Genomic DNA, 16,648 nt, shown 5'->3' with positions numbered 1-16,648 from the left:
TATTTCATTGCAGGTGACCCTGGTGAGACTGGCCTTCCTGGTTTGCCTGGTTTACAAGGAGCAAAAGGTACACAAGGATATCCAGGAGAAATTGGATTTGTGGGTAAGTAGTTTTATTTATAATTTTACTTTTTTAAATTTTCAAAAGGGAAAGTAATTTTCAAAGAGATAAAACAAAATTCATGATGCACAGATCGTTTATTCTATGTGATACATAATATGTTAATTATTTAATCAGGTTTTCACGTTTTAAATAGAACTGTTATAGCCTTTTAATAAATCCTACTAATACTGGCTTATTATAGCATTGTGATATTTACTTCTATGCAAATTGTTAGCTAATTTTTTTCAATATTTTACTTTATGTTGTTATATTATGCATATTCTAAATTACATTATTGAGTTTCCTAACATTGCTACATGTTATAATACTGGAATGTTATAAACTGTAATGTTATATAGTTGAACAGTATATAATTGATAAGATGATTATACATGCAGAGAGAAGGAAAGAAAGCAATATCAAAGACAGCAATGTAAACAGTAATTTTTATATTTAGGTCTGGATGGTATAAATGGAGATGCTGGTCTTCCTGGCTCAGCTGGATTGCCTGGCAGAAGTGGTGCCATGGGTAAAAAAGGCAGCAGAGGAAGACGAGGAGAACAAGGAAGAGACGGTTTCCCTGGATCTCCAGTAGGTGACATCTTTGATTATCAAGACTGTTTTTGTTTTAATTTTACTTTTGGCTCTTATGACAGGCATATTTTTTATTCTGCTTTGTTATGTCTTAATATTAGTGAAGTTTATAAAATAGTCATTCTTAGCAATTTAAAAAAATTATTCTTCTGACTATCAAAAGAGAAAACAATTTTATAGGTTTAAGTTTTCTTCTGAATGATTTCTTGATATTGGAATGATATTTATTCTGGTGTGAAATTGGTTTCTAGATCCAAATATTGTAAATTTCTATTTCAATACAGAAACGTAGCAAATATAAATTATTTCTTTATTGAAACAGAAGTTTATAACACCTGGATTTAGGTAAAAAAAAGTTTCATCTCAAGAAGTTAACCAGAAGAGAAGTACAATTCATAAAATTGTTTTCTCATATGCTGGTCACAAGAATATTTTTCGAAAATTGCAGAAGATGGCTATTTTATAAACTTCACTAATAATAAGGCATCAAAAAACATCTAAAAAGTAATATGCTTGTTGCAGGTACCAAAAATGCATTTGCAAGTGATAAACAATATGTTCATACATATGTATGGAGATACACAAACACATATAAGTTTAGATTCATAGGTCAAAACATGCAGATCCATACATTCAATGACGTCCACAAACATATACAAATAATGTGTGCAACTATATTCATGACTAGTGAGATAGAGTTGTCAAAATTTCTGTAAATGTGTCTTGTTTTGGGGTGAGAAAGTTGCTTTTCAGTATTGGTGAGCAACTGAAAAAAGAAAAAGAAAAACAGATATATATATGTATATGCATACATAAACACATGTACACATATATGTATGTGCACACACACACACACACACACACACACACACACACACACATATATATATATGAACATATACATGCATCCAGGTCCATATTCATATGCTCATACATACACAATAATATATATACATGCACACACAAATTAATCACACCAACCCATGTACTAAAGATGTATGCATACCCATTACATGACTGCAAGTATATCCATAAGCTTATATATGTGCATGCTTTAATTCACATGTTTATGAACCCTGGAACTGTCAAACTCAGAGAAAGAAGTATTGACACTTTACAAAAATAAGCTGAATAAATCTCAAATACGAACATCCATAAATAGTTGTATACATACATATTTGTATGTATGCGATTTGATAGAAACGAGTGTAGAATATATTTTAACCCTAACTGGTCATATCCAGCTCAAATATTCTGACTATGATCAGACCAGCCAAATCTGGCCTCACACACCTATCCTACAATGTCATTCTAGAAAGACATTGAAATCTCAAAGTTACAAGATAATGCATGATTAATTCCAAGCAATGTGAATAAATACGCATTATATTTGACAGAGTAATGCTAAAGGATTGAAACAATTTAAGCCACAGTTTGACTGTAACTTCTCCAATTTCTGTTAGCTGTCATTAAACAATGGATTATTTTTGATGAGGATAGAGAAAAACACCAATCACTCTGAGGGTATCACTGAAGACATATTGGGCTCTCAGTACCTACTTGTTGTCACTCTGATAGGGCACTAAGGCCCAAACCTATACTGCTTGTGGTATTCAAGTAACTGTTCATATGAAACTCAGGTGAAAAAACAAAAACAAATATAAAAAAAAACAAAAAGCACAGAAGAAAGCTTTCATAGTTGTTGTTCAAATACCTGTGCTGGAATTTTGTTTCTCTGTTTTAAACCTGTCTTTGTTTATAAGAATAATTCAAATCATTTGAAAAGAGAGATAACATACACATGTATCTAGATATATGTATGTACACAAATACGCATGCACACACACATACACACACATGCACTCACATACAAGTTCACATTATTGGCACTAATTATAACTGGTTTATCAGGATTCAAAAATAGTAAAGTAAGAAATCAGTCAATAAGAGAGTCTTTGTAGTCATTCTCCCTGCTTGAAATAGCTGTGAAATTTCCCTCAGAACACACCCTACAGCGTTAGAAAAGAAGTATATTGGATGTGAGCCTGGAAGTACTATATATTATTCAATGGACACATTCTGTTTTATGAAACAGTATGATGTTATTTGAGGATGAATAGGATGCTAATTCTAACATGAAAGGCACAGCATAAAAGTTCCCTCATTGATTTACAAACATTTCACTGTAGTTTAATCTTAGAAGAGTTTCTGTTTCTATGTGAAAAAAAAGGTTCCAGGATTTCTGATGTAAAATTAATATGAATTATCACCTATTGGAGAATAATTTTGAGCCAGAATGCAAACAGTTAACTCTGTGTGTATGTATGCATGTATGACGGGTCCTGAAAAATTCCTAGCTTTAACCCTTTTGTTACCGTATTTATTTTGAGATGCTTTGTGTTTCTTTCAATTAATTTTAAATATAACAAAGAGTTTAGTAAAATAACTTAGTTATCATTAAGCTGGTGTTAGGAACATAAATCGTGACTAAGGTTTAGTGGAAAATTTCAATTCAGAACTTTTAAAAACATGACATTTGTACTACAAAGCCAGAAGCGGCTTCAGCCAGGTTGGTATTAAAAGGATTAAGGGTAATGCAAAAGGCTAGGCTGGAGTCTCACCCTTCTGAGTTCTTTTGCATGGCTTAACAAAAAAATGAAGGACTGTTACAATAGGTGTATGAATCTGAGAAGGGAATATGTTGAATGAAATCATAAATAACTGATCCTCCTGTATTTTCTTTTACCTAAAGCCAGGAACTTCTTGTACATTTGTATATTTGTAAACCACATGTATATGTGGTGTATGATATTCATATGTATATGTGGGTATATTTGAAAATGTGAATGTGTTAGCAAATACGTGCTTTTATTCCATTCAGTTGTCTTTCTTACTAAGAATGATATCATTATTCACACTTAGAAATGTATTATTTTTAGGGAGATGATGGATTTCCCGGACGACAAGGATTTAAAGGTGCTTATGGTGACCCAGGTCCAGATGGTGTCCCTGGACTTTCAGGACGGAAAGGTGAAATTGGTAATCCTGGTAGGGATGGGTACCCTGCATCTCCTGGTTTACCTGGTCCTGATGGAGAGCCAGGTATCCCTGGCCTCTCTGGTATCAATGGACCATCAGGTGTTAAAGGAGATCGAGGTACAGTTGGTCTAACCGGTCTGAAAGGTGAACAAGGAGAATCTGGTTTCCCAGGTCCTGATGGCCTTGATGGTTTGGAGGGTAAGTTCAGATTTTAGTTGCTTACTGATACATATGTTTGTTTGTTTTGTGTGTGCGTGTATAATGTGTGTTTGTGTGTATATAATGTGTATTTGTGTGTGTATAATGTGTGTGTATAATGTGTGTGTATAATGTGTGTTTATGTGTACGTGTGTTTTCATCATCATCATTTAGTGTCCATTTCCCATGTTGGCACAGGTTAGATGGTCTGATCGGAACTGGTAAGCCAGTCTGGTTTGGCTTGGTTTCTATGGCTGGATGCCCTTCCTAATGCCAATCTCTCCACAGAGTGTACTGGGTGCCTTTTACATTTCACCGGCATAGGTGCCTTTTATCCATCACTAGTACTGGCCACAACTACAATTTCACTTAGATTGACACGTCTTCTCAATCACAGCAAATCGCCAAAAGTCTTGGTCACTTGTCATCATTTAATATGCTATAACTAAATGGGATTTTAGCAATTGCTTAAATTTTATGCTATGGTAAAGCATCTTACATCACTTGGGACAAACAGTATATATATCTTATTAATTTTCATCAGACACTGATATGACAATGTTGCTTATTTTTTCTTACCTTGTGAAATACTTGCTTGACACTTTTCTAAAGTTTTTGTACAATGACAAAATAGTTTTGGTGTTCAAATCATTTGCATTATTTTATAATTTCTTTAGTTGGTACAAAATTTTTCATTGTTTTTTCATCCAAGAAATTTATTTGCAAGTGAATTTCATTTTTCATTCACTGTACACTATTGTGAGCAATAACAATGTTATTGATTCTGGTAATTCATCAACCTTTGTATTGATCCTAATGATATTTTTAATTGTTATGGAAAATATCACCAAGTAAAATGTTTGCTCATTCTTTGTTAGTCTTAACAAAAATATGTCATTAATATTTACTTTTGTTTCTTTCAGGACCTCCTGGTGAACGAGGTGATGGATTGAGAAATATTGGTAAGTAGATTAAATTGTTGATACACATTCAATAAAAGTTTGAATAAAATCTTTTAGTTGAGAAGCTGGAGGATGTTACGTTATCACTAGATTATCAGTAACAAAATGGCATTTTTCCTATTAAGGTCTTCCATGTTTTACTAGCAATTAAATAATATTGGCTTGTATGAAAAGTCACAGGAAATTAAGTCTGTGTATATATAAGAACATGTGCTTGTCTGTTTATATATATCTATATTTGTACTGTAAAACACGATACGTTTTGTTTGTGTGTGTGTGTGTGTGTGTGTGTGTGTGTGTGTACATACATCAGTGGTTCTCATCCAGGGTTCACATGACTCCTTAGGGTCCATTATAAAATTTTTGGGGTCCACACAAGCAAAATTGTTGACTGGGTATCCACAACAGAATATTAAGTGTCTATGAAATAATTTTGCTTTAGGTCTTTTCATTGCAAGAAACAGCAAGGTTTCTTTCTCTAATGTTTTGCATGGTTCAAATTGCACAAGTGAATGTGTGAAAACAAAATCATAATTTTGAAGGAAGTATTTGTAAAATTCCTTTTTAAACATTAAATAAATGGCTTCAAATAATAAATCAGAGAGGTCTATAGGTAAACAATGGTTGAGAACCTCTGATATACACACTTGAGAATGAGCATAATGCATAACAGATACAATAGATATGTATGCACATATATATTTTGTGATGATGCATATTAGCTGAAAATGATTAATATATATCTTTGTAGTTATAGTACAGAATATATAATATGTTTAAGCAATTCATTTTGATTGTACATCACTTAATTCAACTTGAACCAACTGCTATAGTGACAGTGTTTATTGTTTTCTTGATATATTACCTTTGTTAACAGGAAAGCACCTGAAAATTACACAGGGACATTTTTATTTATTCCATCGTTTCAGCACTTCTGTATGACTATATTTTATATGAACACCTTAATGCTAATTATGTTATAAATGCTGGGCAGTTTGATGTTATGAATGGTGAGTTTAGATGTATACACAAGAAAATTATGTAGTATGATGTAGTATATGCAATGCATTACATATTGTACGTTGATATATATATACATGCAAGTCTTTATGGTAATATTAATTTCTGTAAAAAATTTCTCTATTACTTGTAGAAGACCCTGATCATGGAAATCCTGGTGATCCTGGCAGGAGAGGTGAAGCAGGTGAACCTGGTTCTCCAGGTCAGAATGGATCAAATGGCTTCAAAGGAGAACAAGGACGTCCAGGTACTTCTCTAGATGGTTACCCAGGTGTTCGAGGAGATGATGGTCTACCAGGATTTCCCGGTAAGGTTTCACCTTATTTTATTATTTTCTGTTTAAATTTTGATTATAAGTTTTCAGCTTCTGGACTAAGTAAACATTTTTTGGATAGTCTTTATAAAGTGAAATGAACAAAGATATGTCTTACTGATAAGATATGAAGGGCAACCAGAAGTATTAATGCAAAATTAACATTATATGTAATATTGGCTTGTAATAACTAGTGAATATTTGCTTTTTCCAAGGAAATTCATCACAAAAGTAAAAATGTAAATTTAAAATAGTTATATTTTGATGCTTTTAGAAAGTGAAAGCAAAGTAGAAATCTTTTTGAAATGATTTCTGTTACAAAATATTAAAGGGAAAAATAAAATTACAATAAATTATTGATCTAATTTGATATTTAATGATGGTTGCTTTAATTATCTAGATGCCATGAAGGTTACAACTGTTTTTCCATAGTAATAATAGCTGAGACATCAGACAGCACAGCTTGGCTGATTTATTATATTTACTTTGGTGGTTTGTTTGTCTAAATTCAAATGTTGCTGGGATTGATTGCTCAATGATTTAATTCTGCTCAAGGAAACAAATAACATCAGTACACTGGTATTTATTTGCATGATAATCTCCTTTAAAAATTTGTCCTTGTCTGAGATATTATTGGAAAGAAAGAAAAAAAGATTTATAGACATTATTTGACTTCAGTAAAATTTGGCATCTAAAACAGACTTCAACATTAATAATTACTATCCTACAATTTACTGATACAATAATTATAAAAGCTTTAATTTCTTATATGTTTTAGGTGATAATGGTTTGCCAGGTCGTGATGGTATTCCTGGCTTGCCTGGATTTCCAGGAGAACCAGGAGACAGGGGATTCTCTGGATTGGGTGGAAATGATGGACTTCCAGGACTAACTGGAGACCCAGGAATAAATGTAATACAAATGTTTCTACGCTCCCTTTATAAATATTTGAATATTTTAAATACTTTTGTAGCATTTCATTCCTTCTGAATTGATAATATTTCTTGCAATTATATGTAATCCCTTAATTCCTTATTGTCATATCATTTCAACATAATCTCCTTCTGCATTGATAGCTGATCCAAAAATGGTTATGATATTAATAAAGATGTTACTTGTAGCAAATGTTGTTGAGTAGGAATAAGCTGTTCTTAAGCTAAATAGGCTTTAATTAATGTCTGTTGTCATTTCCCTTCCCTTAGAATGCTTATGGTTTTGAGAGATATGAATGCCTTACAATTTATTTTCCTTCTCAACAATATGTGTGGGTGTATGTGTCTATATGTGCATATGTATATGTACATACACTCCCCATACCACACACACACACACACATATATATATATATCCATTTATATAAACACTTGCATATATTTATATATACATGTATGCGTGTATATATATATATATATATATATATATATATATACATATATACATGTGTGTATATATATATATATATATATATATATATATATAGTAGATATATAAACAGAGCAAATTGAACTATTTCTCTGTTGACTGAAAAGATAGATAATGAATAACCTTAACTGATTTTCAAATCTTGCATTCTGATCACATCAATTTGATGAATCCCAGAAAAACAAGCTACCACTCTGTTTATGTACTCAACAATTTCAGTAGCTTCAAGAAATTAGGGCTACTAATTTGCATACCATAAGTGTTAAACAAACTTTGAAATGTTGAGTGATTGGTATTTTTAGATCTGAAGATATTTCAAACTCAGGAGAGTGGTTGTGAAAATGTCTTTGAAGATGGAGCAAAAATATTTTTATAAGAAGAAAAAAAAAAAAAAAGGCCAGCATTGAACTCTGTACCTCCCAAATTCTGACTGAATACTCTATTTCTGACATAAATGGCCCCTGACTAAATAATACATTTGGAATGAGAACATTTTTATAAACAAACATTGAAGCACTGAGTGGTTGGTACCTTTTAGACATGAAGAATTTGATTTTTCACAGCAGCTTGCTGGCCACTTGTTTCCATCTTATAAGGGTATTTTTACCCAATGTCTTAAGCTGTTTCACAGTCATTCTCCTGTGTTTGACATTTCTTCATATCTGAAATATACCAAACTGCTTGATACTTTGGTGTTTGTTTATGAAAATGTTCTCAAACCAAAAACCAGCTTTCCTTCTCAGGAACAGAAAATACATCAGCTCTAATCAATTGCTAGTTCTTTACAAAGCTCATTTTGCCTTATAAAAGAATATTGTTACCATACTTGAGACAGTGCTGCTGCACAAAAACATCCTAGACTGTACTGAAAAGAAGTCCATTTAACTGATTCACAATTATTTGCTCATCAACATATTAAAATCCACAAATTTACTGTTACCCTTCTCTCCCTGCTTCTTTCTCTCCTACATGTGGCCTTATTGTTTAACAAAGAAACTGTAAACAAGTTAGTTACCAGCCACCACCACACAAGCCCAAGTGACACACCTGTCTTTCTGCTTTTAATCACCTTTACTTTTTACATCTTTTTCCAATATCCCAATACAAACTACAATCCTTCCTCTTAATTTTAGTAACTTTCAGAAATTTCCTTTCATATGTGTTTCCTACAGATGCTAATTTACAGCTATCAGCTATACTGCTGACAAAAGTAAAGGGCACAGTACTTGATGTAAATAAGCTAAATGATTCCCTTTCCAGTTTCATCCCCACTATATATTCCAGGCTTTGACTTGGGAGTAAACACTTTTTTTATCCCCATCCTTCTCCAAGGATTGACTTTAAAGGGAATTTTGTTGTCTTCTTTATCACAAGTCACACTTGAACTTTAACTACATTAACTGCATTTACTCAAACTAAATAATACTCTTAGTTTAAATCTTCAAATTAAATAATAATCTCGGGATATAAAGCCTATTTATTGCCAGTAACATTGCAGCTAAACTGAGACATTCAAATATGTCTAGTCCAAAGACTAAACAAAATTCTTATATCATCATCTAATGTCTGTATTTCATGCTGGCATGGGTTGTATGATTTGCCAGGAGTTGATAAAGTCATCAGGCTCCATTGTCTCTATGGACATGGCTTCTATGGCTGGATGCCCTTCTTAACACCAGCCATTTTACAGTGTGTCCTGGGTGCTTTTTATGTGCACCAGCACCAGTGTTTTTTACATGGCACTAGCACTGGTGTTTTGCTTGTAGCAAATGCAAAGTCATAACTGATAAATGATACTTTATGCAGCTGGTCAATCTTCCTTGTATCTTCCTTGTAACTATGAACAGCATTTTAATTCAATTTCTCTGCACCTGTGTGGGTTATATAGTTCCATTTTAATAGGCTTTATACATTAACATCATATTACTTAATGACAGAATAACACTTAGAATATTTAGGGCAATGTATGCATGTATATATATATATATATATATATATATATATAAGCATGTACACTGGAAATAGCATCTTGCAGTGGAAAATTTGTAAAAGTTAATTAGTATATGTATGCTATATTTTATGATATTACCTAAAGCAGCAAAAGTGTACTTCCAAAGTTACCTGTCATATGACAGTTAGTATTTTAACATAAAGGGAATTACTGTAATCTATACATTATTTTATGATTTTGTTTTTGATTAAATGGTTTATCATATGTCTTCTTTCTATAGGGATACCCAGGTGTTGATGGATCACCTGGACGTCCAGGACCAAAAGGAAGCCCAGGATTCCCTGGTCCTGAGGGATTAAAAGGACAGTCAGGAATAAATGGATTGACTGGTCTTCCTGGAACAGATGGATTACCTGGATTATCCGGTATACAAATTCATGTTTTTTTTTAAAGCAATCAGATATATGAAATAAATGGCTTTAATTATCTAAAGAACTTATGGAATAAACAGTCCAAAGGCCCTCTAGTCAAGTGACTTGGAAGATGTAGCAGCCAAATTGTCTTCAGATCTCATAGTACTATCTTTAAAACAGAAAAGAATATTTTGCATCATTTATAATTAAAAAAATAAAACGATGATGGATGGTCAAAATTAGAATGCTTTTGGTAAGAAGCCTGTTCAGTTAACAAAATTGGCAGGCAGGATTCGAATTCAAAATGAAAATGATGGAACTGAATATTCCAAGCCCAACAATACCTCTGTAGTAGTAGCAGTAATAGTAATGGTTTCAAATTTTGGTACAAGGCTAGCAATTTAGGGAGAGAGGGAAAATTGATTACATCAACCCCAGTGTTCAACTGGTATTTATTTTATCAACTCTGAGAGGATGAAAAGCAAAGTCAACCTCAGTGGAATTTGAACTCAGAATGAAAAAATAGATGAAATGCTGCTAAGCATTTTGCCTAGTGTCTTAACAATTCTACCAGCTCACTACCTTTAATCATCCTAATAATGATAATTATAATGATTATAATAATACCTTCTAATTTTGGCACAAGGCCTGCAATTTTAGGGGGAAAGGGCAAGTCACTTACTTTGACCCCAGTGTTTAATAATTGTTTCTTTATTTAGCCACAATGGCTAACAGAAATACAGAAGATACAACAAACCTAAAAGAACAAGGACTTTATTATACCTGTGGGACTGGACAAAGTTATGAGAAATGAGAGGAGTGGTAAAGACTAGAGGAGGAGTAAGGATGAAGAGAAGGGTAAAGACAAGGGGTTGGGTAAAGATGCGTTTAGGAGTAAAATGTTGTAAAATAGAGATATTAAAAATTTTATGAAATAAAACAAAGAATGAATAAATATTTTGGTCACTTAATTATTTAATATACGAAATTTGTAAAATTTAAGACTCAACATCAATTTCTGTATTTTGGAACTCAGGTGATAATGGTGAACCTGGTGAACCTGGTCTCCCACCATACTCTGAAAAGGGTGCTCAAGGGGATCCAGGCTCTGATGGACCAAGAGGAGATTCTGGCCTTAGAGGATTGCCAGGTAAGGATGAAATACTTCACATCTTTTAAGTTATCTTCCATATCTCTATCTTTCTTCAGATATTTCATGATATATTTATACATATGCTAAAATATATAAATTCCTAGAGATAAAGAGATATAATTGTGTGTGTGTGTGTGTGTGTGTGTGTGTGTGTGTGTGTGTGTGTGTGTGTGTATATATTTCATTTTTCATTTTATCTTGTTTCAGCTCTTGAGCTGTGGCCATGCTGGGGCACCGCCATTATATAATACAAAAATCCTGCTGTGTATGAGTGTAAAGGATTATGATGGCCGTACTTTTTAACTGATTTTCTCTAAACTGGGAACATACATTATTTATGTTCCAGGGATGGTTTTAGACTCTTAAAATTTTTTCACATAATCAGTAACGGGCCCCCTGGGAGCAGAAAATACCCATTCCTGAATTACTTGGAGAAGGGAGGTAACTCTTTGTGAAGTAACGTCTATGTTCCATGCTGGCATAGGCTGGAAAGTTATTAAGGTAGAAAGTTGGTATCTCAGCTACTAGCAGTTGAGACCTGCATAATCTAGACAGCATTTTAAAACTTCATTATACTCTTTAACCCGGGCAACGCCGGGTATTTCTGCTAGTGTGTGTGTGTGTGTGTGTATACACACACACACACACACACACACACACACACACACACACACACACACACACACAAAGACAAAAGCAGCACTTGAAAGTTTGCCTAGATAAAAAGTCTTCTAATAATTAATATATCTTGCATGAAGCTACTGAAAAGTTGCTGGCTTTGGGTAAAGAAAATGCAGGAAGATCAGTTAATCATGATTTTATTCAACATATTCCCTTCTCAGATTCACATACTTATTGCAGCAGTCCATGTTTTTCTAAGCCCAGTAAAAGTACTTGGAAGGTTGGGCCTCCTACCAGGCCTTTCACAATATGCTTAAAGCCAGGAATTTTTCAGCACCCCCTCGTATTGACTGCTGTGTACTGAGTTAGCTTTCATAACGCAAAGGGATGCACCTGCTGTAATAACTATCACATTGCCATCTACTCTATGACAATCTGTTATGCATATTGTGTTGACTCATGTAAGACTCTCTAGAAAACATCTACATTGTTAACTGTTGCACATACTTCTATAAAACATTTGTAATGAGAAATGAAACATGGTCATTGATATGTACCCCACAACAAGCTTAACACTATTTATATAATGCAAGCATTTTGGTTATCGAATTATGTTATATATTCAAACTATTGTTATTTCTGTATTTTTATTTATAATTTAATTACTATATCATTTTTTTTTTCAAATTATTTTCCAGGTGATGTAGGCCTTGATGGTATTCCAGGATTGTCAGGAAGCAGAGGTTTGAAAGGACTTCCAGGTGTCGATGGATTGAATGGAGCTGATGGACTTTTAGGTAATCCTGGTATTTCAGGTTTAACTGGACTTCCAGGTAGCCAAGGTCTCCCTGGTGATCAAGGACCTCCAGGTCCAGATGATGGAGCATTGGGAGTTTTATTTGCCAGGTAAGTTTGTCTGTTAGTGACTTGCAATACAGCTGTTGCAAACAGATAGATTGAACATCTACTGAAAAATCTGAAAGTCTCATGGAATTTTTCTATTTCTAAAATCATATATGTCCCTACAGTGAACATTTTTCTGTACCCCTTAGCTTTCATTTTAGATTGAATTTTAATGACTTTCTATATCACCAAATACCTAAACAATAATTCTTTTCACTATGTATTCATTATATATAGTCATTGAAATTGATGTTTAGCCTTGGCATTAATTCAGACTTCTTAAATTTTAATATTCACTTTAAGATCAGATTAGATTGAAAGAACAATGAAGTAAGAAGTGTTTACTTAATATTTAATCAACTATTTTCATCACAAATATATGGAATATGCATATTCTGCACAACATATTTAATGTATTGGCATACTATGTCAATTGAAACTAGATGTATGACATATTTTAACAATCTGCTGTTTTTATAAGTAATACAGAAATTTAGTAATAATTCAAATAGTATAGAGGTAATTCACTAGCTTGAGTTTATTTAGTAGTGTAACCCACCTGATAATGAAAGACGGTTACCTATGTCGGTTCTAAATAATCTCTGTTATATTTCTATTGTTAAATGTTTCTTTATAATTAACTATTTCCTTGGTACAGCCAATCAAAGTATAAACTGGACAATTTATTGAAGTGTTCTATTTTCAAATCATCCTGGTTCAGTTTTCTTTTGTCTTTAATTCCTTTGAGGTTAATGAAAGAAATATCAGTGGAAAACAAGTTAACTCTATGATCTTACAAAATTCTCCACATATGTTGTTAACGAAATTGTTTTAAATACACAGTATTTTTAGAGAATTTGGACTTATTTTGTAGACACAGCCAGAATACTGGAGTCCCTGAGTGTCCTGCAAGATCAACAAAACTCTGGGAAGGATACTCTCTTCTTTTCTTAATTGGCAATGGACGTTCAGCATCACAAGATTTAGGTCAGTAATATGTTGTTACATTTTGATCTCATTTTGAAAAAGACATGTATGATAAGCTGAATTTTCTCTAAATTACACCTTACTATATAAAAAGACACCTAAAAATAAAAAGGGAAGTTTTCCACGTTGCCATGGGTTGGCTGGTTTGACAGGAGCTTATAAGGCCAGGGGCTGCACCAGCCTCCATTATCTGCTTTGGTATAGTTTCTACAGTTTATTTAGCCTTTCTCTGAAATAAAATTGAGGTAATAATCCAAGGAGAGAAAATACTGGTTTGACAATCAAGGCTAATGATTACAATCAAGTTTGGGTCGATTCATTTTCATTGTTCATTCAGATTCACTTATGTCTCTCAGTTGAATTGTTTGTATATCTATACAAATTTGGAAGCAGTCAAATCAGGAATTGTAGAGGTTTTCAGACTTGAGCTTTGAAATGGTTCACTTTAAAGTTAGTATTCTGTTTATTGAGTATTTCATCAATAAAATCATCTACTCAGATATTTTTTTCATGATATTTAAAAATGTCATTTCCTGTCATTTAGATTTAGATGCATTTCTCTGCTCTTTTGGATTACATTTAAGACATGCCCTAAAACTATCTAGCTCTCCTAAAAATAAGTGGCTCTCTTAAAAATAAGTGGCTCTCCTAAAAGTAAGTGACTCTCCTAAAACTATGTGACTTTCCTCAAACAAAGTGACTCTCCTAAATAAACTATGTAATTTTCATGAAATGGTTTCACATATAAATAAAAAATGGATTGTGAATTTGGATTTTGTTAGGAGCTCACTAGACATGAGCTGAGCCTACTTAATATCTAATTATTATTCTGCAAAAATTATTAAGTAGATTTGCTTAATTATAAAAGAGCTTTTATGACTTTTCATCTTCAGAGTATCAGATTATATTGTACTCTTACACATATTGTAATATATTAGATTGTTTGGAAAGTTCTGAGTGTTTTTTAATATGCAAAAAGGGATATAAATAATTGACCTTTCAGTAAATTTTATTACTGACCTTTGCCCATCTATTAGGTAATTCAAATATTCTATTGGCATAAAATTTGACTGATTTTGAAGATAAAAAGTTATCTAGATGCATTTTGACTCCATCTAAATCATTAACTGTTTTTCCTTGCAATAAGTTCTGTAGAGACAAAAACAAATGGTAGTTGGATGAGGTAAGAGATCCCACCACATGTGGTTGGACATTGTCTTGTTGGAACACTACCCCTTTCCTGTTGGCAATCTCTGGCCTCAGTTCTTTGATTTTTTTTGGTTCACATTAGCCAGCTGATGACAGTACACATCAGAATTAATGGTCTGGTTTTGTGGGAGAAGCACATTATAAATAATGCCTTAATAACACAAAGCACAACTTTTTTGGCATGGATAGTCATCTTTGGTTGCTGTTTTGGGGGATCCCTATGCAAACTCCAGGGTCTTTTTTGCACTATGTTTTCATACACAATCCACTTTTCATTACCAGTCTAAATTGTTTCAAAAAAGACATGCTTTCATTTCATTGCAAAAGCATATCACAAACAGAATACTGGTCCAAGCAATTCTTTTCTGAGAGTTTGTGAGGGACCCATACATTATAGCGAAAACTGTATCCTAGCTTCACTAGGTGTTCATGAACCATACTTATAGAAACTTCAAACTCCTCTACAAGTTCTCTTGTCGTGATATTTGAGTTTTCTTGGATTTTTTCCCTTCAAAACATCTTCATCCAATTTTGAAGGTCTTCTACTCTGACTATCATCTTTCAAGCTGAACTCTCCAGCTTTAAATTTTGCAAACCACCTTTGAACAGTTGATTCACCTGCAGCATCATCACCATAAACTTCACAAATGTTTTTGCAAATCTTTGCAGCATTTTCTCCTCGTTTGAAAAACAAAAGTATTACAATACGAATATGAAAGTTTTAGTTATCCATTTCAAATGTCAATAAAGGGTAACCAGAATGAAAAATAAATCTATTTTTAACAGAAACAAAGAAGAAATGCACTTATCACTTTATGCAATGCCAAAGTTTTAACTGTTCTGTTTCAGGTGTGTTCAATGAAGCATTTGGATTTGGCTTAAAATGCTCAGAACTTTCCAAACAACTTAATATTTCTTTCAAACTACAACTTATTATTTCTTTCAAAATCATTTGCTTAGCTACAAAATGCATCAATGCTTGAAAAAAAAAATTTGGTTATAAAAACATAAGCAAATCACTATCTTCATTCAATAAATGCCAACATACAAGAAAGTAAAAAAAATATCACAAACAATTCACAGAAATATTATGCACAAAAATGTTTCTTATTCAAGTTTTCCAACATTAAACATTTCAATTTTATGAATATTTTAAAGTTTTATGAATTCTTCAAAACAATTTTTTATGACAATGTAATTATTGATTTGTTTCATGGTTTCAGGTCTGCCTGGTAGCTGCTTAAGGAGATTTAATACAATGCCTTTCATGTTCTGTAACTTAAACAACAGATGCACTGTTGCATCCCGTAATGACTACAGTTACTGGCTATCAACACCTGAACCTATGACAAGGATGATGACACCTATAGAAGGTGAAGATATTCGATCTTATATTAGTAGATGTGCAGTTTGTGAAACAACATCACAGGTAAGTGAAATGATGTTCTGAATTTTCTGTAAGTATTATCAACATAATTTGAACCATCAACACCAAAGATAGTCTCCTTCTCCTCTTCCTACTATAACAACAACTATAAAATCTGCATCTGCCAAACTAAAAGTTAACATGTTTACAAATCCCGTCTGATGCCATATTATCTCTGTCAGGCATGAATTTTACAACTTTCTATTTCCTTTCTCATTTTAAATATAATCAGCAAAAATTATTTTGTAGACAATGTAATTTGAAAGGACAAATACGGAAAGATTAAGTGTAACAAGAAAGTTTGGAAATTAAAGAGCATTCTCTAAGTTGCATG

General features: G+C 32.8%; 1 protein-coding gene across 1 annotated transcript in view; it reads left to right on the top strand.

Annotated features, from left to right (window-relative positions):
* LOC106883718 (uncharacterized) overlaps positions 1-16,648 on the top strand; it is a 102,424-nt gene that overhangs the window by 80,799 nt on the left and 4,977 nt on the right. Inside the window, 11 exon segments of the mRNA XM_089337826.1 lie at positions 14-103; positions 561-694; positions 3,637-3,934; positions 4,858-4,896; positions 6,050-6,223; positions 7,008-7,141; positions 9,883-10,027; positions 11,052-11,165; positions 12,488-12,695; positions 13,567-13,679; positions 16,112-16,317. Coding sequence (XP_089193952.1) covers positions 14-103; positions 561-694; positions 3,637-3,934; positions 4,858-4,896; positions 6,050-6,223; positions 7,008-7,141; positions 9,883-10,027; positions 11,052-11,165; positions 12,488-12,695; positions 13,567-13,679; positions 16,112-16,317 — 1,655 coding nt within the window.

This window comes from Octopus bimaculoides, chromosome 19 (genome assembly GCF_046866305.1).
Source record: "Octopus bimaculoides isolate indiv1 chromosome 19, ASM4686630v1, whole genome shotgun sequence".
NCBI lineage: Eukaryota > Metazoa > Mollusca > Cephalopoda > Octopoda > Octopodidae > Octopus > Octopus bimaculoides.
This window is presented reverse-complemented; position numbering and strand designations above follow the sequence as displayed.